General features: G+C 35.6%; 2 protein-coding genes across 2 annotated transcripts in view; both read right to left on the minus strand.

Annotated features, from left to right (window-relative positions):
- Nucleotides 1–876: 876 nt before the first annotated feature.
- On the minus strand, nt 877–3,606 carry amer3 (APC membrane recruitment protein 3). The gene has a single exon (XM_056465017.1). The coding sequence runs from the start codon at nt 3,604–3,606 to the stop codon at nt 877–879; it is 2,730 nt and encodes a 909-aa protein (XP_056320992.1).
- Nucleotides 3,607–7,283: 3,677 nt separating this feature from the next.
- The window catches only part of atr (ATR serine/threonine kinase), a 71,560-nt gene continuing 54,983 nt past the window's right edge, over nt 7,284–23,860 (minus strand). Inside the window, exons 35-47 of the mRNA XM_056474359.1 lie at nt 22,727–22,906; nt 22,499–22,641; nt 21,552–21,649; nt 19,655–19,887; nt 19,443–19,577; nt 16,354–16,554; nt 16,118–16,261; nt 15,888–16,038; nt 14,205–14,361; nt 12,880–13,033; nt 12,632–12,783; nt 11,815–11,920; nt 7,284–8,125 (exon numbers count right to left, since the gene is read on the minus strand). Coding sequence (XP_056330334.1) covers nt 7,952–8,125; nt 11,815–11,920; nt 12,632–12,783; nt 12,880–13,033; nt 14,205–14,361; nt 15,888–16,038; nt 16,118–16,261; nt 16,354–16,554; nt 19,443–19,577; nt 19,655–19,887; nt 21,552–21,649; nt 22,499–22,641; nt 22,727–22,906 — 2,028 coding nt within the window. The 3' untranslated portion in view covers nt 7,284–7,951. The remainder of the gene's footprint in view (nt 8,126–11,814; nt 11,921–12,631; nt 12,784–12,879; nt 13,034–14,204; nt 14,362–15,887; nt 16,039–16,117; nt 16,262–16,353; nt 16,555–19,442; nt 19,578–19,654; nt 19,888–21,551; nt 21,650–22,498; nt 22,642–22,726; nt 22,907–23,860) is intronic.

Consider the following 23,860-nt stretch of genomic DNA (forward strand, 5'->3'; position numbering starts at 1 on the left):
TGTGGGGGAAACTGGAGCACCCGGAGGAAACCCACGTGAACAAGGGGGGAACATGTAAACTCCACAGAGCCGAGGCTCGAACTAGTGACCTTCTTGCTGTGAGGCAATCATGCTACCCACTGCGCAACTGTGACGCCACAAAATGTCCTATATACGCAAACTATTTAAGCAAAATATCCTAAATAGTGTGCATACTTGCAATCTTCTGCTTTGGATATTATAAAAATAAAAAAATTGGCTAGTTGACACTGATTGCCTAACTATTTATCTGCATTTAAAGTTTCAATGAACCGGAAGCTGTGATCGTTATTCTTTTTCTTATTGTGACGCAGTTTCTAAAGAAACAGAATATTAAATGAAAAAACAGTGGGCGTGGCTGGTTTTTTCTACAGGGGGCTGAATGGATGTAGTAAAGTAGGCATTTTATTCAGAAAGATCAGGTAAGGGGTTTTAGAAAAGTTATTACAACCTCCTGCTCACCAGTTATGTTTGTTGTCAAAACTGACAGTTGGACCAGCGTGATTAAGTCTGTTAGCCACGCCAATACCTCTAAAATAATATAATCTGATAATAAAACTGAAGTGCATTTTCTGGTTTCAATTAAAGATGGGAAAGTCAAACATTGTTTTTTTTTTTCTTAATGACATGCACAGATGAAATGTTCACCACAAAACTAGCAATGTGAGCTAACAAAATCATATGGTTAGTTTTCATTTCTTGGAGACTTTAACTCTGCTATGACTGACTGACTGACTGAATGACTGACAAATAGACAGACAGATTAAAAACCCTAATTGTTTTCTATGACAGTATAGAAAAGACATAAATGTGCAAATATACCCCATTTATTGATTAGTCAAATCCTTCACCTGTTTATTATGCGTTTCCCTTCTTCATTCTGGATCTGCGTTCCACTTTCCTGTCCCCTGGAAAGACACTGCATGATCCCTCATGATTCACAGCAGACTTCTTGCGATGTCTTAGCTTATTTGTCTTTTTGGCTGAGTTTCCCCCTTCCATCTTCACCAAGCCCTCTCTGCAAGAAAACTCAGAAGAGGCCACAAGAGGAAGAGATGTAGGCCTGGTTGCTTGAGATACATCCGTGTCACCAGATTCAACAGTACATGAAGTGTATGTTTCCAAAACCAAATCATTGGAAGAACTGGTAGAGACAAAGCCAAGTCCTCCAGCCTCCAAAAGAGAATGTTTCACATCTTCAGAAAAGCTAGATCTTCCCAAGCGATGTCTAGCATGCAAGCCTCTCTCTATAGCTGCCACTGGCCTTCTCTTGTGCTTTGACTTTAGGTATTTCTGAGAGTGCTCTTTGTTCCTTTTTACCACTTGCTCAGGCACAACAGCATCTCTTATCTCACATCTTGGGTGAGCTTGAGTCAAGTTGATCTTCATAGAAGAAAACTGACTGGCACACTGCTCAACAAGGGAAGCTATACTGATGTCACTTCCTATTCCACATGTGCTTGCGGGAGATAGTAAGTCTCTGGTAATTGGCTGTGGAGTTAGATTGGACCTGGGCAAACTGGAACGGGCCCAAAGGTCTGAAGTCTTGATGTGCTCAATGAGGGACATACAAGAACGGCACAGGTGCAAATCTTTAGCTCCGTTTTTCAGGGAACTCTTGCAAGATTCACAAAGAGATTCCTTGTTTACAGCCAACACAAACAAAGACCTTATCCCAGAGCCAGGGGAGCTTACCACCGGGGACTGCAAATCTCCACCTGGAGTCATAGGAGAGTCGATATTGAATATCCTGAAACACACGCCACTTGTTGGGGTATTGGGCTGACTCTGTGGAGAGGCCAGGGATGACATCACTGTGTTTGTATCACATTTTAAGGGCAGAGCTTGTACACCTCGCTGACTTGGCTCTTTGAATTTAGCTGCATCTCTTATGCTATTAACAGTTCTTACTCTTCTTGGAGGTCTTCTAACCCTCGCTGACTTACTTTTGCATCTCAGACATAAATCCCCACCTTCTTCGCCATTCTTCTGTGAAGATCTCAGTTCTGATGGGTTGCTTTTGTCGGTCCTTTGGTTTATCCAATTAACTACACCCATAGCCAGAGATATCTCAGTGTCACAAAGCTTTAGTAGGCAATCCTTCCCCATCCATTTACTTTCCAGGAGCTCTTGTCCAACAAAGTCCCGGGCCAAAGATGGGGCAAGATTCTCCTCTGCTCCAACACGAAAGCTGTACATGGATAATGGAAGATCACTGCACTGGCCAACAATGCTGTCTGTTAGATCAATCTCATCATCAAATATTGGGGTAATCTCTGCATCGCTGGGGTCACAGAATAGCTCATAAAGAGCATCCCCACTGTACGTGTCCCTAGGGATCTTGCTGGAATGCACTGGAGTGAGGGAACTTCTGCTGTGGTCCTCATAACCAGGAGAAACATAATCACAGTAGCCCTCATCACTGGTGTTCCCTTGGTTGTCACTTTTGGGTGTTATCACTTTAGCATTAAGTTCCTTGATCTCTGGTTCTACAGGATGAGGTGTACTGGCTGTTATATCTGCAGACTTGGTTGTGGAAGGAGATATAGTGATTGGTGTTGTGGTTTTTGTTGCTGGTCCCATTGCTTTTGAACTTTGCTCTGAAAGCAAAGTTCTGTTCAGAGTTTCCCACAACCCAAACATGTCCAGTACATCAGCATTGGCTGGAGAGGCCAGACACTCTGTTCCTCCCTGGATGCCCAAAGTAGTAGGACTTTGCTTTGGAGCTTCACAAGCAACACTGTCATGCTGAGAGTTAAGAGCCCCATCAGGCGATACAAGATCATCAGCAAATATCTCACCACAACCAGCCTGAGATCCAAAGCTTTTTAACGAGGCAGCATCCTCGCAGACATTAGCACAAGATTCACTGGAAGAATCAGAGGGCGTCTCACTGAGTTCATCATTACACCTGCTCCCTGCAGTGCTACACTTTCTGTGTCTTGCTGCTTTTCTTGTCCGCATTAACATTGGAGCATTTTCACCAAAAACACGACTTGGTGTACTTGGTGGCGTAGCTTTCTCATTTTTGTAACTTTTGTGAACAAACAAGTCCTTAATAGCCTTTCTAGGTTTCCTCAGAGAGCTCCTCTTTTTTGGAATGGATTTGGCTATGCAGGGCACAAAGGGCACTTGAGGTGTAAGGTTACGATAATCAATGCTTTCATGACCGCTGCCAGATGTATCCTGATTCTCACGAAGCAACCTAAGAGGCGTCTCAAATCCTGGAAAGCTGACACTGGTAAGCAGCTTCTGGTGATGGCACCAGCTGGTCCCATCTTTATATCCAGGGTTCTTGGCTTGCTGCAGTCCCAGTCCTCTGATGCAATCATGAGTTTTGCTCCTTGTAACAGAGCTGCGGAGGTGTCTGTGACCTTCTGAGAGTGTGTCACTTACCCCTGAAGGGAGAATATCCATAGTGTCTGGCACAGGCAGTGAGGATGGGCTTTCATCAGTATTGTGTTCATTCACAAATCCATTATTCATGGTGATTTTTGATTTTTGCTCATCAGGCCGTTTACTTCGGCCATGTGCCTCATTTAACCTCTTCAGATCATCTGAAGGATCTTCGCTCTTTGACAGCTCCATGTTTTCATATACATAACTGTGACTAGATATGAGACAAATACAGAATGATTATATTATTATTAACTGTCCTTTTATTCATCTATACTTTGGGTAAGTTTTTCTTTTAAATTTAATCATTTAGATGTCAATATTATTTCAGAAGATGCTTTCTGAACCTGGAAAAGTGACAGAAAATATAACACTACAATTATATAAAAACAAGAAACCAACAATGTATCCCTCTTAAATCACAAAACAAATTGAACTTTACTCAGCACACACTGTCTATTTTTCTTTCTGTAAGATATGAGTGAGCTTTTTTTTGTTATTGTTTGTTTGACGTTGAAGAAATTATTCTGCATGCAATAGAAATTCACAACAAAAGGATCTTCAAAAAAAGAAATATAAATTTATTTAATTCTTAACGCCATTCCAGAGAACCATAGCAAGTTAATCCATACACAATCTTTTTACACAAAATTCAGACGAGAGACAGTTTTAAAGAAGCAAGTAAAGACCCTTATGTCAGATCTCATCTGATCATTCAAATAAAACTGATTTTAAACAAATTACATGTTATTATAAAGCTACAACTGTATGTTGTGTTTCCCAACTGACGTAATGGGGACAAGTGCAATAGCATATATTTATTTAAACCAATATTATGACAGTCTTTCTCAATGTTAAACAAATTCAACCACACATAGCCTACAGTATATATCTTAATGCAAAAAAGACAGCTTGATTTGTAGTAAGAAAAACGCATAATGTTACAAACAGCGATTAATCTTACTGAAACACGTATTTACTACAATCAATAACTCGTATTTGATCACACATGCTATTCTGTAAAGCATATAAACTAGGTCACACATGTATATTAAGACAATATTCAACATTACACGGCTTTTCTGTATTAATCATCAGTTCAATTAATCAATAACAGGTCATGATAATAGCAATTGAACCGATCACGAACGCCTCGCGCGACCGAAATTCCATTGATTTTTCTAGCAATAATTCCTATTTGTAACATGTTCTGTCCGCTGGCGTGCAGTCCGTTCTGTTTCATCCGTGCAACGCCTTTAAATACACGTTTTAGCCGTTAACAAAGTCCACCGCATTGTGATAATTAAACACAGTTGAATGGCACATCATGTTAACGCTCATTTATTACATACCTGCAGCAGATTGTGACAGAAGGCGTTTGGCGGGAGCTGGTGGTTCGCGCGCGCGCGTGACAGGAGAGGATGTTCTGGCTGTCAGCGCGCTCGTGTGCAGGCAATTACGACAGCCAATCAGAGCACAGGAAAACCTGACCACAACATCAGTTACTCACTGATCGCAGGAATGGATGCAGAGAACGAGGAAGATTATCATACTCTGTGGACAGAGAAATACCACTGAATACATTTCGATGGGTGAAAAGAATACAAAGCTCTGTTCGTTTTTGGTTCAATCCTTAATTTCGTTCATTGTTTTGTTCAATCCTCATTCAAGCTTGAGCTTTGTCCTTATTTTAAAACATTGAAGGGTGTAGAAAATGCTAAATTCAACAAGAGTATAGACTGTTGCAAAGCCTTGAAATTGCCCCCCTTTTAAAGACGTTTGCATTTGAAGATACAGGTTTGTTTTCAATACCCCTTTGGATATAGCTCACTCACTATTTTCATGGGTTAGTGTAAAACTTACATTTTTATTTCCTATCTTATTTTATTATTACTTTCTGTAATTGTTATTACTATAGCTGCAGTATTTGAAATATTATTATTCAATACTGCAAATTGTTATTGTTAAAAATTTTTGAAAAAATCAAATATCACTGATTATTAATGCAAGACTGGCATTTAGTTGATTTTCATGTCTAATCCTGCACTGAGCAATACATGTTAAATTCAGTAGCATACACACAGTAACAAATTAAAGGTTTTGACAGAGGGATGCGTTTATAATTTGTCTGATTATATAATTTTATTCTGAACAAAAAGAAAAAGAAAAAATGCTCTCTGTTAGCAGTATTTTCCCTTTATAAAATACAAAATAAGAAGTATTCAAATTAGGGTTCTTCAGCATATGATAGCAGCATAACCTTTTTGTGCTAAATAGACTGTGTAAAACATTTGTGCAAAATTCCATTCATTTTATTCATATAATTAGTATTTATTTACCTGTCTGGTCGTATATCTCATACTTAGGAAAAAGTGTAACAATTGTTCGATTTTGTTTTACTGACTAACATTTTTATAAATGTTTTTATAAAACGGTTTTACTACAAACACCATGTTGTTGTGGTTTTATTTAGTAAAAATAAAAAATAAAACTAGTTTATTTTTTATAAGGGGTTTGCTCTGTTAGTCATTTAAATATACAATACCACACAACAGAAATACTACATGTGTTCAAGTTACGATATTGTAAGAAAAATGACAAGTGTTTTAACAACAGTTATTACCAGAATACATTAATACACTCGAAAATACACTGAATATAAATACAAAAAAAATAGAAAATACACTCAAAAAAAATTGCTTGTTCAAACCACTTATTTAAAAATGAGCTGAAACAACACAATTATTGAGATTTAATTGGAACGACTGAATTTTTATGATCAATCCATTTAAAATTGTTAAATCTGTAAAAAGTTAACTTAATCCATTTGTGTTGGGACAATATGAATAAATTGTGTGGAACCGTGCATTTTTAACTGTAGATACAATGAAGACAAAGTGCCAGTTAGTGAATCAAAGTTGGGGCTTTAGTGAATCAAATTTATGTGTTTATTTATGTATTAATTTAGGTTTGGCGGTTCCCTCCGCTGTGGCGACCCCAGATTAATAAAGGGACTAAACTGAAAAGAAAATGAATGATTGAATATTTAAGTTTTCAGTGTTTTGTGGGATGGGCCATTTAGTGTAAGCTATTCTGACTTGATTAGCTATTTTGGCTTACTTTAGGTCAAACTATACAAACTACGCATCTAATTTGACTTTTACTTTCAGGCTTCATGTAAAAACAAACACCTATGAGAAATCAATCTTGTGAACTCTTATGCTGCTTTAAATCAGCCGGTTTCAGGCTGTTGAATTACTTTTTTTCTTGCATAGACTGACTGGCGTGATTATGCATTCACACTGGAATGAACCGTCATGGGGGGGGGGGGGGGGGGGGGGGGGGGGTCAAATTGATATCTATTATTTTAATTACTAACATTATTGGTAAATCACAGATCAGAGTGATCTCTTTCTCAGATTCAAAGAGACCCCCTTTTACATCTTGTTTTGACGTCCTTTAGGGGGATCAAACTTTAATTGGGGGGGGGGGGTCAATCCCCCACAAATCCCCCTGTAATTCGCACCCTGGTTAAAGGGTTAAACAGATAGTTATTTATCATTATATCAGATAGTTATAATGAAAGAAAATTAACAGACTACTTAAGAAAGACATAATTTACCTGTTTTGACAATCTGTGCAGTTGATGACTGAGCTCCAAAAATATATTGTATTGAGGTCTTTTGTCTGTTACAGATTTGTAAAACAAAAAGGCGGGAAACCAAGAACCCTAAACTCACACAAATATTAATTTCAGAATAAAAGGGTTCTTCATGATGACATGACTGTAAAGGAAACCGTTATTGTGTGTAAACAGAACCACGTAGACCTTTTTGAGGGATGTAAACAAAAACAATGGTCCCAACGTATTTCCTGTTTTACATTTTTAATTTCTATAGCTTCTGAGAATCCAAAAAGGTCTATATATTGATAAATAATATTATGATAGCTGTTTTTACATTAAGTTATGGTTGAATTGTCTGTTGTTACAGTTATAAAATAGTTTGATAACAAGCAGGAAATGTTCATGGGCCAATGGAATGACCAAATTGAAATGGCCTATACCAGTGTTTCTCAACCACGATACTGAGGAGCAGCAGCTCAGCACATTTTTTATGTCTCCTTAACCAAACACCACTGATTCAGACCATCAGCTCATTAGCAGAGAATGAAAGACTTGTAATGAGTGTGAAAGACAAAGGAGACATCCAAAACATGCAGTGTTGATGGTCCTCCAGGAACGTGGTTGAGAAACACAGAACTATACTACAATAACAAGACCAATTGGAGTACGTACAAGCACTTTAATGCACGTTTTGCCAACGTTTGCTCATTCTACAGCACAAGTGCTCATATTTTACCTGTAAACTCCTTCAAAACAAAACACATATGAAGTTTCATTCCTGAAAATAAATGAAATTTAATTCACCTTCTGAAAAACACTGAAAACAACAGTGATAAACATAACTGTACAGAACTAAACAGAAAGCTTATGGTCAATTGTGGCCTCCGACTCCAACTGAAGTGCAAATGTTCATCACAGATAAGGACCCCATCCAAGGTACATCATGCACAGGAGGTTATCATCCGTGGCCTCCTGTATGAGGTAGTGCACGTGGCCCTCGATGGACAGAGGTAAGCCCATCACTTTATTCCTGTTCTTGATCACTCCTTGAAGACGCTGCTCTATGTCCAGTACATGAGTCTTAGCCTAGAGTGAAACAAAGTCAAATTATGGCTTTTTGCATCTATTACTTAACATTGAAGTGCAGGAGTCATACGGGTTTTCAATAAATATCTGTTTGTTAAGTTACATAGCTGTTCTTCAATGTAAACTTTAAAAATTTGTTAAATAGCGCATAATAAATAAAAATATTGTCTATCAAAAGAAGGAGCTGGGTCACTGAATCTCCTTTGCTGTATATGAAATTGTCCCTTATACCCTCATTCACTATTCCCTAAATCAGTCCACTTCAAGGAGTGAATGAAACGAGTCAGTGAATTGAGCCGAAATGCCTTTTTGTTTGTGTTTGGCTGGTTAATAAATTACTCAGCTGTATTTGATTTAAACTTCCTGGTCAGACCGTGTGATAATTTTATGTAACCCTTAGTGAGCTGTCTATTAATAATGAAACAAAAGGTGCGTCCCAAATCGCATACTTATGCACTATTCTACGTCATTTTGTAGTTTAAATAGTGTAAGTAGTGCGTTCACACTGAAAACTCTAAAAATAATAAGTGCACTTTAAATACCCGGATGATGCACTCATTCAGCCGCTAAAATGAAGTGTGGAATGATGGACACTTCACGCACTCAACAGTCGCAGCTTTGCTCACGTAGCGGAAGGGGCGGAGCTATCGGGCGCACATGTTGGATTACTTTATTTATTTTGCATTGTGAAAGCAAAATTCTCCTACGAGAGTGATTATAGCGCCTCCTGATGGTGAATGCGGTTATAATCACGGCAGGTATTATGTGGCAGTTTGGTCATTTATTTCACTAATCTGGCAACCGTCAAACGTCATCAGGGAAACGGTTTGATTTTCCGCTTAGTAAAATAACCATTAGTGTTCCATTTGTGACGACAATACATTCATATACTTTACTGTTAAGTGTGTAAGTGCATAAGTACATAGCGCATAAGGTGTGCCATTTGGGATGCAGCTATAGACTTTTGATCTCTGTTGTGTATACAATCGTTACTTTAATTAAACAATAGGTGCATCCCAAATCGCATACTATTCTTTGAATTTTTGTAGTATAAATAGTCTAAGTAGTGCATTCATTCTAAAAACTCTAAAAAGAATAAGTGGCCTTTAAATACCCTGATGATAAACTTATTGAACTGTTAAAATGAAGTGTGGACTGTTGGACACTTTACGCACTCAATGACCGCTACTTTGCTCACCTAGCGAAAGGGCAGAGCTTTCGGACACTGATGTTGGATTGCTTCATTGATTTTGTATTGTGAAAGCAGTATTCTATGTGAGTGATTATACCGCCTCCTGATGGTGAATGCGGTTATACTCACGGCAGGTATTATTTGGTAGTTTGGTAATTTATTTCACTAATTTGGCGACCGTCAAACGTCATTAGGGAAACGGTTTAAATTTCCGCTTAGTAAAAAAAAAAAAAAACATTAGTGTTCCATTTAGGACGACACTACTAACATGTACTCTGCTGTTGAGTGTGTAAGTGCATAAGTACATAGTGCGTAAGTGCATAGTGTGCCATTTGGAATGCAGATAATATTTTATATGTGCGCCATCTTGTGGTCAGACACCTAAATTAACTTGGCTTGCAAACTTTTATGCTGCATTCACACCTAATGAAGCAGCGCGAGTTGGCTGTTTTGTACGATTGGCACACTTAACGCGCAAATTGCATGTTTCGCACAAATCGCTAGACTTCGAAAAACTGAAGTTCAGCAAACATTCGCGCCGCATTAACCAATCAGGAGATTGCTCTTGTGGGGGCATGATTATGACGTTGCGTCTGTTGTTGTTGTCCCAGGGGAAAATCCTCCTGCCGACACCGGTTAATCAAACTGGGCTCGGCTCAGTCAGAAGCACCGCTGAAAGCCTCCATCATCCAGTTTAGTTTCTGGAGGAGTTTATGAACTCACAGAGCTGCGTGCACCTCTGAAAGGATCTAGTGGACTCAGACACGGCTCCCAACGAATCAACATTGTTTTTCAGCCTTCATAAAGCACATAAACACAGTTAGATCTAGTGGACTCAGACACGGCTCCCAACAAATCAACACTGTTTTTCAGCCTTCATAAAGCATATAAACACAGTTATTTTCTCAATAAAATCCATGTTAGCCATTTAGCAACAATGCTAGAGTCACTGGGCAGACCGAAGCCCCGCCCATCGTGCGAATCCGCGTCTGTTGTGAAGTGAATTTGACGTGCAAATGAAGCGGATTCCAATCCCAATCAAACACAGCTGATGCAACTAATCAAGGTGTTCAAAACTCTTTTGAACACTTCGATTATTTAGATCATCTGTGTTTGATTAAAGTTGGAGCAAAACTGTGCCGAGCTGCGGCCCTCCAGGAATTGAGTTTGAGACTATGAAGCTGTTGAGCGTTCATGGGTTGTAGACACGTTATTGCTGTGCATTGTGGGATTGATTGAGTGCACTTCATATAACATCCACTATGGTTTATGCTTCTACCATTCTATGTCAACATGATCAGATTGACACATTTGCATAATCCCCATCTTCCTGCGACAGATAAACATTCTGAAATGGGCTTTTCTTATACGAAAGGAAATGGATAAGGAAAGCCCATTTAAAAAAGACATAGCCAGCTGACCAATCAAAGCAGAGTTGGCTTATTGAGTTGGCTTGACCAATCAAAGCAGAGTTGCTTACTGTTGGGGTTTACAGACATTAAACCCCAAATTGATTTTAATGAATTGGAAAATGATTCTAATATTAAAGGGCACCTAGTTTACCCCTTTTTCCAGATTTAAAATAAGTCTTTTGTGTCTCCAGAATGTGTCTGTAAAGTTTCAGCTCAAAACACCCATCAGTTTATTTATTATAGCTTTCAGAAGTTTGTGATTTTTAGCTGTAAACAGCTTGTTGCTGTTTTTGTGTTCTGTGCCTTTAATGCTAGTTCTCCCCGCCCACTGTTCCCATGTGTCTGTCACTGGGCCTCAATCTCTGCCCTCGACTGCGTCAGACAACAGACAAACATGAAGGAAGCAGATCTCACGTAACATTTGTGAAAACACTACAGTAAGAACTTTCTCAATGGTTATTTGTCCACTTTTGCTCCTCTTCAAGCTGATTTTACACTCAGCCACTTGAGGAACAGTGTCTCTATCATTATGGAGCGCATCTGAGAGTCACACAGTTACGTGAACTGAAGCTTGCATAGGAAGGGCAAGTGCGCATGGGTTTTAATAGGAAGAAGGGCACTGCGGCCATTTTTTATGTTAATTTGAAAGTAATATTAACCAAAAAAAAAAAAAAAAACCTCTTCATTTAAGATCATTTAAAAGCAAGGGGCGGTACTATGCTTATAGGGAGGATCGGCTCTGTGTACATATTACTTCGACCTTTCATAAAGAGAAAAAATTCTGTAGAAACACGGGAAAATATTTTAAGAGGATGATCGCATGATTGAAAGGTAAAATTCAAGAAAATCCTGGTAAAAACAGAAGGGTTGACAGGAATACCTTTAAATCTAATAATATAAGGACACTTTACAATACCACGTGACCTTTGCACTTTAAATACATTAACTTAATATGCACATAAACCAAGGCACTTGTGTACTTAATGTTGAGTTTCATGTTTACATAGCTGAAAATAAAAGCATGTATGATTTAAGTCACAGATGAGGGTCCTCATTCAGGCTTGAGGAATTAACGGGTGAAGTACCTTCTCATTGAGGATCTCTCCAGATTCATTGACTTGTGTCTTTGAGAAACCCTTCACTGGTTTACTCCACTCCACCAAAGGATCGTGCAGGAATGTTTTTAAAACGCTGGTAGGAAATAAAAAGAGATCATTATGCAGATTACAATATAATACAAATATAATTAGAAATTTTCTACTGTTAATTTTATATTTGATGCAATATATTTTGTTACAAATGGATTATAATATCTAATCACACTTAATGACAGTTTTTTGAGTATATTGCAACAATGATGCCATTACAGCACTGCACATTCAACAGAAAAAAACTGTTTGCAGACAAATTAGCTTATTTAATTCATGAAAACAAAAGCATTTTATGTAACAAATAGTCATTTGTATGTAAGAAATGCTTTGTTTTTTCAGCCTAAAACTAATGTTAACAAGCACAAATTTCAACTTACAAATGTTTTATTAAACGTTTATTAACTTTTGTTTTTAAATTTAATTATTTTCTGGGGAGTGCATGTATCGACGCATTAACCACTACACCACTGGCATTGACAATGTTTATTAACTTTGATTGATGAATGCTGTACAAGTACTGTTCATTGTTAGTTCATAAATGCATTAACTAATGCAACCTTATTGTAAAATGTGAGCGAATATCAAAACAGAAAATAATTATTTTAAAACATACCCAATGTTATTTGCTTTTTATTGTAATATTATGAAATAAATATCTTAATGAGCCTGAGAAAATTCATAAAAAAAAAAACACCTTACAATCATCAAACTATTGAACAGCGAGTTTGTTTTTAAGTTGTAGGGTGTTTACCTCATGAGCGGCTCCCGCTGGTCTCTCATGAGTCTTAGTATGACCTCACAGGCCTGTCTGAACAGCCCCTCTGTACCCATGGGCCCCATCGCATGAACCATGTTCTGGGTGAGCCGGAAAGGAACCACCTCAGGAACATCAAACGTCTCCCCCTTAAGAGTAGAATAGCACATTTGTCATACAGTTAGTCAAAGATGTCAAGTTTAGGAAATGATTCAATTAAATGGTCACACTGTGTCTTCACACACCTTGTTGAAGAGGCAGTTGAAATCCACATGGACACACTCGCCAGTAAAAGAATCAAACAAAATGTTTTCTCCATGTCGATCGCCAAGTCCAAGAATATAACCCACCATAGACATGACGGCAGTAGAGCGGCAGTACGCAGACCTGCTGTTGTACCTGTGAACAAACATTGCAATAAAACAAATTAAAGGGATTGTTCACCCAGAAATTCACCCAGAGGAAAAACATTTCCTCACCCTTCAGTTGTTCCATACCTCTTTGAGTTTCTTTCTTTTGTTCATTTTAAAAGATAACCCTAACCCTTACCATTGACTTCCATAGTATTTGTTTATCTTACTATCTTCTTTTGTGTTCAACAGAAAAAGGAAACTCGCAAAGCTTTGGAACCCCTTGATGGTAAATAGTCAGTTAATTTAATGGTCATAATATCCCTTTACATATATATATATATATATATATATATATATATATATATATATATATATATATATATATATATATATATATATATATATATATATATACTACATCAGTGTTTCTCAACCGCGTTCCTGGGGGACCACCAACACTGCATGTCACACCCATTACAAGTCTTTCAGGCAATGCTAATTAGCTGTTGATCTGAATCAGGTGTGTTTGGTTAAGGAGATTGGAAATGTGCAGAGTTGGTGGTCCTCCAGGATTGTGGTTGAGAAACACTGATCTATATGGTGCTCGGCATAAATGAGTAACGAAAATGTAAATTTTTATCCATTTCACAGTGAATAAATACAGAGAATAATAAATAGTGAATACATATAGTGAATAAATTGTGCATTTAAATAAAAAAGTTCAATAAACAGTTACTGCATATTCGTTAAAATGGGAGTTTGGTGATCTAAAATCTTTTAGGAATAGAAAGATAATACATTTAATACATATAAGCTACACAATTTCAACAATTTTTTTTATGCTTCTCTTGATTTTTCTGTTTGTTAAAATTTTATTCAATATTTTTACTCAACATATTCATTTGGGTGTACTAATTGTTAAATCTTATGTTTATTTGTTTTGATTATTTCCAGTTTTGGATTTGGTACTGACTTTTGTCTACTCTATATACATTAATTTTCCTTTGGTTTAGTCAATTATCTTTTATACTTTTTTGTATAGAAGTGTCTTGAAAAATATCTAGTCAAATATTATTTACCTCATCATTGCAAAGATAAAATGAATCAGTTATCAGTTATCAATAGCTAATATAAATAAGCATCATAAATTAGCATTTAACAGTGCACAGATATCATGAATATGAACAATGAAGTCTGTCCTATACATATATAAATACCAAGAGGTGGGATCAGGAAAGGTCCGCAGGAACCACTCATGAAACACTGGAGGGTGCCTGGCACACAGCACATCTTTGTGCAGCTTCAGCTTCTCCTGAAAAGGCGCCGTTTTTGGCAAAATCAGCTTCTTCAGTTCTGTCCCACTGACATAGATCCCTGTTTTAAAGAACAAGTACACCACTTTCATTCAGCTGCATTAAAAATTACTTAATGGAGACACTGGCAGCCTTGAAAAAGTTATTAAAGCAGCTTAATTTTGACTGGTTAATAAATATGTTCACATTCAATATACTATTGTATATCTGAGGAGTGATTTTTTATATCTTATCAAAAATACTGTAAAACATCTGCTGTAAAAAATTTTTTTTTATATTTTTAAGTCACAATGTCAGTGTCTTTAGAGTCACGTATCCATTATAAATAATTCTAATATCCTATATTTATTTTTATCAACATTCAAAACAGTTGTAGCAAACCCTAATAGCATTTTTTTCCCAAATAGAAAATTTCTGTAACATTTAAAACGTCTTTACAATCACTTTTGATCAATTTAATACATACTTGCTGAAACTAATCTGCAATTTATCCTCCTAATATCTCGCACTGATAATAGTAACATAAAAAATTATCATTTATCAGCCAAAAGGGAAATAGTAGCCAACATACGAAGCATCCATGCAACACTTTTCAAAACAATTCAAGAAAAAATATTTCTTATTTTTTGACCTGTTTAAAGTCGAACAAACAAAAAACAAAACAAAACAGGCCAGGTTATTTTTTCTATAGTTCCCACTCAAAACCAAATGCCAAATCCTCTATTCATTGAATAAATGCAGAATTTCCATGACTTATAATAAATATAAAAACAAGCCACACACAGTATTTAACAGGTACAGCCTTGTGACTGCATTGAACATAAATGTTTACTACTAAGCAGTAAAAAATTTAAATGCCACTGAAAAAAAGCCAAATTAAAATAATAGACAAAACACATGAAAAAAAATACAGAACAGAAAAGTTACATTTAGAATTTTGCAGAATGAAAGTATTGAAAAAGACAAAAATCACTGACATTCCATGATTTGGACAAAATAAAAATCCTGAATTTCAATGTCTGGAATAGGCCTTTTAAAATTCGATGAAATTGCAGAAATTCCATGACTCAAAATACTATTCTTTTTGACATAAATGCATTGTGAAACACTGTTTATCTGTACAGTGTATATCACAAAAGAGAATTAGAGGCAAGGGAAGAACTAAAAAGAAAATTTTAGGTCAGAACTAAAACCAACAATTTTGAAAGGACTTAGCATAAAATACTTTGTAATATTTAATTATCACATTATTAACTAAAATAAAAGTAATTTTTTAATTTAAAAGAATTAAACTGAAATTATACAGATTTAAAAAAAAATGGAAGATCTGCTGCAGTGACATTATAGCAAGCAGCAGGAACAAGAATGTTTAGAAATGTCCTGACGGCAAGTTTCTTGAGTGGACTTTGCCATGACAACAGCCGGAGGGAGAATACAACCAGCATGCTGAACACTGGCATTTTTTTGGCTCATTTTTCTGCTGTTTTCCTCTTTCAGCTTAAAACTGAAAATGCATTTTTCAGCCGACATATTTCAGAGGCCAAAAATTAAGTGCATCCCCACTTAAAGGCAATGAAATTCACCCACCTTTCTCTTTATACAGCTTTGTGAGGATGTGGCGTAAGCCTGCTGTTTTGTTCACCCACTCAATTATTCCGCACTCTTCATTCAGGGGGATCACAGCATACGTCCGAATGCGCAAATCCCTCCGTCTAGACTCTGCATCTTTCCTCAAAGACTAACAAAAAGCAAATTTTTACTGCCCAATTTCCCATGAAAAAAATGTGGTCATTTCCTAAACAGCATGCGGCCACTACCTTATTAATGAGGCAGTTGAACTCCATCAGCCTGCAGTCTTTCCTCAGGTCATCTTTGGGCTTGCACATCATGGTGTAGAATTTTCCATCCGAACCCTTGAGCGAGATCTTTTTCGGCTTCTGCAAGGATGCCAAAATCTCCACCTTTAGGAAATAAAACGCATGTTGTGATTAACATATCATCTAAAATAAAGAGTATTGCATAATGTGATCAGAAACTGGGGTGTGGGACTCACGGTGTCATCAAAGCCAGAGAGGTAAACCCAGTGTCCGGGAAAGGCATCATGTTTGGGGTTTGCTCCGCCAGTAGAAGGTAGCGTGGGTATGAGGACAGACTGCAGTGGGATGAGGATCTGACTGAAGGTGGGCTCTTCTACCAGTTTCTTCAGCATTTTGAAGTGTACACTCATGCTGAGGGTGCTGCTGTTCCCGTCCACCTATACACCCAAACAAAACCTTAACCCCATGCTGTATTTTTGGGACACGATTAAATACATATTAAACATTTTATCACCTAAAATGGCATGATGTTCCAAAATTGTTTGAATCAAATACATTAAATAGTCCTAAAATGCATCAAGACAAAACAGGTACTGTATTTGCTCATGGATTGGTTCAGAATTGAATATGCAATTGAACATGAAAGGGACAGTTCACACAAAAATAAAAAAGTGGTTCTAAACTTTTATAAATTTTTTTAGTCTGCTGAAGACAAAACTAGATATTCTGAAGAATTTTCAGGAAAAAAAACAGCCATTGACCTCCATAGTGGGAACAAAACATGTTTTTTTCAGTATATCTTGTTCAAACACAAACATGTTTAGAACAATTGGTTACAATTTGCAATGAATATATTGCTTTCGGCTTGACGTATATGCTAGATGTTCATTATAGTGAATGCCACCATCATTTTTAGTTGTTGACCAAGTTGTACTGTTTTTCATTCCTCTTCTGTAATGAACAGTTCATTTTAATACATTTGCTTTAGAGTGCAAGGAAAACTAAGTTTGTAAAGGTTTTATTTACAGTGCTTGGAAAAAAACAGTATACCATCTTGAATTATTTCTGAATAAAATTATGAAATGCAAGTATCCATTTTTTTCCTCTCTACAATACATTTTGGAGAGAAATTTTGCTTTACAACTTATTTTTTTACAATTTGTTTGAGAGAAAATGATACATTTGTGGGTTCAATTCATTCAAATAATCAATTTTACAATTATTGTCTAATCTAAAACTTCAGGAATATTGAAAATTAATAAATGTCTCAAAAAGGTTTCATTTGAAATATATTTAGAAAAATTTTAATTATAACTAAATTAAACTTATTTTACAGCTAATATGATACACTTGCAGGTGTAATTTATTTTTATAATTACGTATGAGAGAAAAAGTAAGTAATATTAATAATGAATAAAGAAATTCATTCACAAATTGTATTTATATTTAAATGGACTCTTTGTATTTGTAAATATTATTTCAATTTTGTAATCTACTCTTGATGATGAGCATTCATTACTCCAGTCTTCAGTGTCATGTGATCCTTAGGAAAAACATTCTAATATTTATAATATCTAACATATAACATCCACTAATAATATCTAACATTTCTTATTATTATCAGCAGCGAAATTTGATGTGATTTAATGTGATACAAAATCTATTCAAGTGAACAGCCTTAATTTAATAGACATTTTCTGTAATTATAAATGTCTTCAATTTTTTTTCCTCTACAATTCTGTAATGACTGTAATATTTTTGCAATGCAGAAAAGGCTGATTTATACTTTCGCCTGGCGCCGTATCCTCCGGTCCTCCAGACCTCCACTGTCTGCACACGCACCTCGCGAAATGGACGAGGCGTTTATACTTGACGTGTTTGCCGTTGTGATATTCTTTTAAATGACAGGGGGCGGTCAAAAGAAACTCACTGTAAAATCAGACTAATAAGCAGAAGCAGAAAGTTTCCAGAACTACGTCATATCATTAATATCATTTAAGATTTTTAAACTAATTATTTTTATTATTTATTTTAATGATTATAAAGATTTCTATAACCATTTTTAAAACCACAAGATATTTTAAATCAAACTTTGATGCATCACTTGCTTTTGTTAATATTTCTGACAGTTCTACCAATTAAATATTAGTTAAATATTTATGACAATAGAACATGGGTTGCTCTACAAATATATTTTTTATTATGGCAAGAATAAAAGTACACTTACTAAAAAAATGATGTTTTTTTTTTATAGATTTAGCCCACTCCATAATTCACACATTACTGTCTGGCTAGTTTGTGTCCTCTGCTTATATGCCAAGGCAATAATGGTCCAACATTCCAGACCATTATCACCAGTAAAACCTAGAAAAATAGGGCATCAGTATACTGTAAACTGATAGGTTCAAAAATTATTTTCCAGTTTTCAAAGACATAATTTTGTTAAAGACTATGAAAAAAAAGATGTAATATACATCAGTTTAACCTATGAATGCTGGAAAAACATATTCTGTAATTGTTTATTAGAACCACATGGGTCTCCACTTTTGCCATGGCCTCTCTTTTTGGTTTTAGCAAACTCATCCTTCAAACTTTTTTACAAAAATGTTCCTCCTTTCCCATTGCTGTTGCAATTTCTAGCCAAGAATTATGGTCCATCTGGTTATCCCTAAGATCACGCATGGACACATCATAAAGATGTCTGTACAGGCGTACTTGTTTCAGACATAATCTCTTCAAAGTAATTAATATTTAATTCAAATGAAATGAAGCGTCACGCAAACAGTTCGCTCGAGTCTCAAAAAAAATTTCTGCGCTCCGCCCTCCGAAATCATGTCGTGCGCACCCAAAGCGAACCTCTGCAAACTCCATGATGATGTCACATTCGCCACATGCACTCAAGCGAACTAGCAAATGTGTTGAGTATAAATCAGGCTTAACGTATCAGGTTGTGTATTCCGTGTGGCAGCATCGTATAAGATTATAAAGTGCATCACATCTGTTATATGGTTGAGTATATTGTGTTATAATGAAAATCAATTAAACGTATTTGAATGAATGTCTTTACTGTGTTGCTTGTTTAACATTTATTTTTAATAAAGAAAGTAATATGTAACTTATTCAAACGTTTATCTAATCTGTGTTTAAGTTCAGACGTGGTGTGATTTGCTTTCCAGAAAATACAGTCCATACTTAAAGCTAATTTTAGGACTAATTAATTTTGTAATAAATGCCTGAGAGGGAAGTTGAATATAAAAGATTAACAAATGCACAAAAGCTGTTTATTTGAAAATCGTTTTCTCTCTAGCGGTAGAGTCTGTCTTACTGGTTTATTTCCGAGCTCCAACAGCTTGTCAGTCAGTCTGTTGGCATCTCCGATAAACTTCACAAATGAGTCATTCAGACTGATGGCCTTCTTCAGGATCTCCTTACATCTGTTCATTCGAGTCGGATAGGAGGACTAACAAAAAGAAGCACAAATGAAACATTATTTATACCTGTATGCATTAGTTATGGTTATCGATGAAGATTTCTGACCTTTGACACAGCAGTCATCATCCACATTGCCTGTTGCGGGTACGCCAAGAAAACTTTGGCCACAATCTCCATGAGAACAGCGAAGACCTCGTTGCTGGAGTGGCAGATTCTGGAGATGAGCTGGGAAAAGGCTGTGAGGAACTGGTAGGGCGAGAGGTTGCTGGTGTGGTCGCTGATCACGGAATTGATCTTCGTGAGTTCAGTACGCATCTGGACTCGGTCAGAGCGGCCGGCTGAAAAACAAGAGAGAAGAAACTGATGTATCAAAGATTACTAGAGCAGCGAGTCTTTAGAGTCTAAAGACTCTACAAAGATGTTTAAATTAAATTCTAGCGATTTAAAAATAATCTTCTATCAATCTAAAGTTTAAACTGATAGAAAATTCATTTTAAATCACTAGAATTTAATTTAAAACATCTTTGCACATTTAGAAATTCAATATGACTCGATATTCAAGAATAACAAATTGGCAGAGATAAACAGAATGAGGTGGAATAAGTGTGGAATTGTGGGAGTTGTCATCTTTATTACATTTTAAGCAACTCTAAGCAAGTAAAGAAGGTAAAGAAAGAGGAAAAAAATTCAAAACTTATTATCATGGTAATGAGTATTATCAGAGTACGGCTGCAAGCTGTTAAAGTGAAACAAGACCACTGCGACTTTTATTATGCTATAGTCGAGCGCGTCAGTTTTTTCTGGTCATGATCACATGGAAAAGAAGAGATGTTTTATCATATTAAATACATTTTAGGGTTCTTTTGTAATGCAGCTCTGTGCAGTCTAATAAAACACACAAAATATTAAAGTCTTTTAGGTGTTTCCCTTTTTTCAATAAAACCAAGCTAGAAATCGAGGGTTTATGACATTATTATCAATTCATGGCGACACAGGACACGGTTCATGTCACTAATTAAATTGCCTTATTTCTCTGGATTTGAACATTCTTCAAAACATTTGAGATAATTCTGTTGAAGACAAAACAAGATATACTTAAGAATTTTGGGGAATTTTTTCAACATTCGTCAAAATATGTTGTGTTCAACAGAAGAAAGAATATCAAATGACTTTGTAGCAAGGATGAGTACATGAAGAAAGAATTTTCATCTCTTTAAATGTATTTTCCACACACTGCTAGTTTCAGTAGCAGTGTTTTTAATAGTTTTGCAATGAATAAATTCCTTTAGGCTTGACTATAGTTAATAGATATGATAGATGGTTACAGCGAATGCCACAATCATTTTAGTTGTTGTATAATTTTTATTTTTCATTCCATAATGAACATTTGATTTTAAAGGACTTACTTTGGAGTTAATGATTGTATTATTGCTGCATTATTGCTGTGTGTATTATGTCTTTCTTTTTCCTCTTAAGAATAACATTTGAAGAGTACAACTTATTTTACAGAAAATTTGATACCTTTGCAGGTGTATTTTTAAAACCAATTAATTGTTTTACAACGAATGTCTAAGAAATTTATTACAGACTTAAAAATGCATTAATAATGGCTTAGTAAGCAACATAGGTATTATAATTGCTTATATTGCTTGCCTAGTATAAATGCAATAGTAAAAATTGAAAACCATTCTTGAAAACATTTGGGATTATATAAATATAGAAAAATATATAACACTGATCTACTGTTTTTAGAATACTTAAATGGAAAAAATCCTATATTTTTTTTATAATACATATTGTCCATTTTAATTAAGTAACTGCTAAACTATTTTGCCAAACTGCAATTTTACACTTTGTGCAGTGTTTATTATTTAAAATTGACTGGTCAACACAAACCATTGACGATTTTAAAGGTTATATCACTGCACTTGGTACTTTTTGCAAATAAGTATTTTAATTTTTTTTTTTTACATACACTACATCAGTCTTTTTTGTGCCTTACCTTTTTCAAATTCATAAACTTTGGCACCGAAGTCCAGCCATAACGTCAGCATTCTTGGCATGGCTTGATAGATGTACTGATTGCCAAACTGCAAAGCTCTGTGAAACAAGCAAAGCATTCCTGTTTCACACAATGAATTCTAGTTTCCTAAAATAAAACCATAAAACATAACCCTCCTGTTGTCTAAAATGACGTATACACTCTCTGACCTTCCTTCTGTTGACCCATCTTCATGAAACCTAAATAAAGAATCTAAATAAACCTAAATAAAGAATCTAAATTTAATTTTAATCCTCAAATCTATTTCGCAAGATGAAACTCTGTGCATGTCTAGGTTCTCTCTCACTACTCTGGGGTTTTTCATCAATGTGTAATCAGAGGTCACCACTTGTTTTAGACTAAAGTGAAATGGCATGTTTTCTAATGCTAAAAGTACCTGCATGAATGTAAAACATTTTAGCAAGAGTGTATTAATAAAGGTTAAAGCAGCAGATTCTTATTGTGTGTGTGTGTGTGTTTGGGGGTGTGCGTGCCTGTGTGAGCCAGAGGTTTTCAAGGTAAAAAAAATTGTTTTATAGCTGCGGGTAAAAATTGGACCAAAGGACAACAGTTTTACCCTAAATGTGTACAGCCTTAATTTAAAAAAATCATGAAAATAGAGAATTTTTTTTTTAACCCACAAGTCAACAGGAGGGTTAAATAATTTATTTTACTTAATAAAAATCATGTTACTAAGAAAAAAAAAAAATTCAGCTAATTGCCATAGAAATATTTCACACGTAAACACCTTTATTCAACTAATAAAACTAAAACTAAAGCACATATAAAATAAAATAAAATGAACAATTCAACTATAACTAAAAACTTACTTAATAATGATGTTTTTGTCACCTTTTCAGAAATGCTGAATAAAATCACAATATAAACATCAAAGGAAAACATCTTACTTTCCAAAATAAGTGACAATATAACGGATGAGGTTGCCTTGTTTTTCCAGTTTGTTGTCAGTGACCATAGGCATCACCTTGTCGTAGTATTTGGCCAGGTAGAAATTTCCATCCTCCCATTCTGGCAACAGATTTGTGACATCCTGCATTAAAAAGAACAGAAGACACTATCTGATGGATCTGACTCCAATACTGACATTTGTCTTTATTTGCGACTGACTGAAATACCTTATAGGTTTTCATAATAGCATTGCTCTCAAAGTTGGCAGTCTCCTCCATATATCTGCCCACCAGCAGCATGGCGTTTCCCTTGACCTGGATTCTCTTGGGGTCTGTGAGCGTCTGGTTATCAGGAAAACACTGCTGCACTCCTTTCTGCAGGACTATCAGAGCCTGATGCACATCACCCTATAAAACAACAGCATCTTTCCTTATACTGTGTTCCCAATTTTTCATGAACAGTAGTTCAAATATTTTCAAGGACTTTTTACATTTTAAATCAAACACTATTTACATCCCCAGCATGTGTAGCGCCATTTAAGTCCTTATTGTATATAACATTTCACCTACACTTAGTATTTACATTAAAAATGTGCGTGTGATGATGATTTTAAACAGTCATGTTCAAAAAACTTAATAAAAATGTGTTGAACTCAATACTAGTAATATTCAATAAGGCTAGACACTAAAGATTTTTTAAAGCCCCAGCAGAAAAAAAAAATCTAAGTAGTCATTTCTTAGCCACATATTTTAAATAATGTGTCAAACCAAGCAGACCTTGTATACAGTACATACATTTTTGTTCAACATAACTTAAAAAAAAACCTTTTTAAAAACTAAATGTTTTCACAACAGACTACAGTTATAATATTAGTTATAAGTAGTTTTGCAAAAAGTTTTATTGAGATGTGTTGTTGGTGATTGGATGTGTTTTGGATCGATTGAGTAGATTTACATAAACAAAGGAAAATGAAAACCCGTTTAAAATGATTTAAAACATACAAGACAATATTTCAGTGAATTTAAGACTTTTTAAGACCCCACGCATACCCTGAATTAAGAATAAATCCCTTTTCAGTCTGTTTTGACAGCAGCACAGTACAATTGTTGAAATAACACCATAAATAAATTTCACTTTGAATTTAATTCAATCACTTTCAAGGACCTGTGTTTGTTTTTAAGTTCTATCGAGGCCTTGAATCCATTGACAATCAAATTAGACCAGAAGTTAAATCTAGCTTTTTTTTCAAGTAGTAGAAGGTCAGCTATTGCTCGTTTGCAAATGGTGCAAAATGCTGCAGCACGCCTGTTAACTGGTACTTGCAAATATGACCCTATTTCCTCTATGTTAGCTTTGCTTAA

The sequence above is a fragment of the Danio aesculapii genome, chromosome 2 (assembly GCF_903798145.1).
Source record: "Danio aesculapii chromosome 2, fDanAes4.1, whole genome shotgun sequence".
NCBI lineage: Eukaryota > Metazoa > Chordata > Actinopteri > Cypriniformes > Danionidae > Danio > Danio aesculapii.

Bases quoted from the DNA above. Each gene is read 5' to 3' on its own strand.
- amer3 (XM_056465017.1), bottom strand. From the start codon at position 3,606: ATGGAGCTGTCAAAGAGCGAAGATCCTTCAGATGATCTGAAGAGGTTA.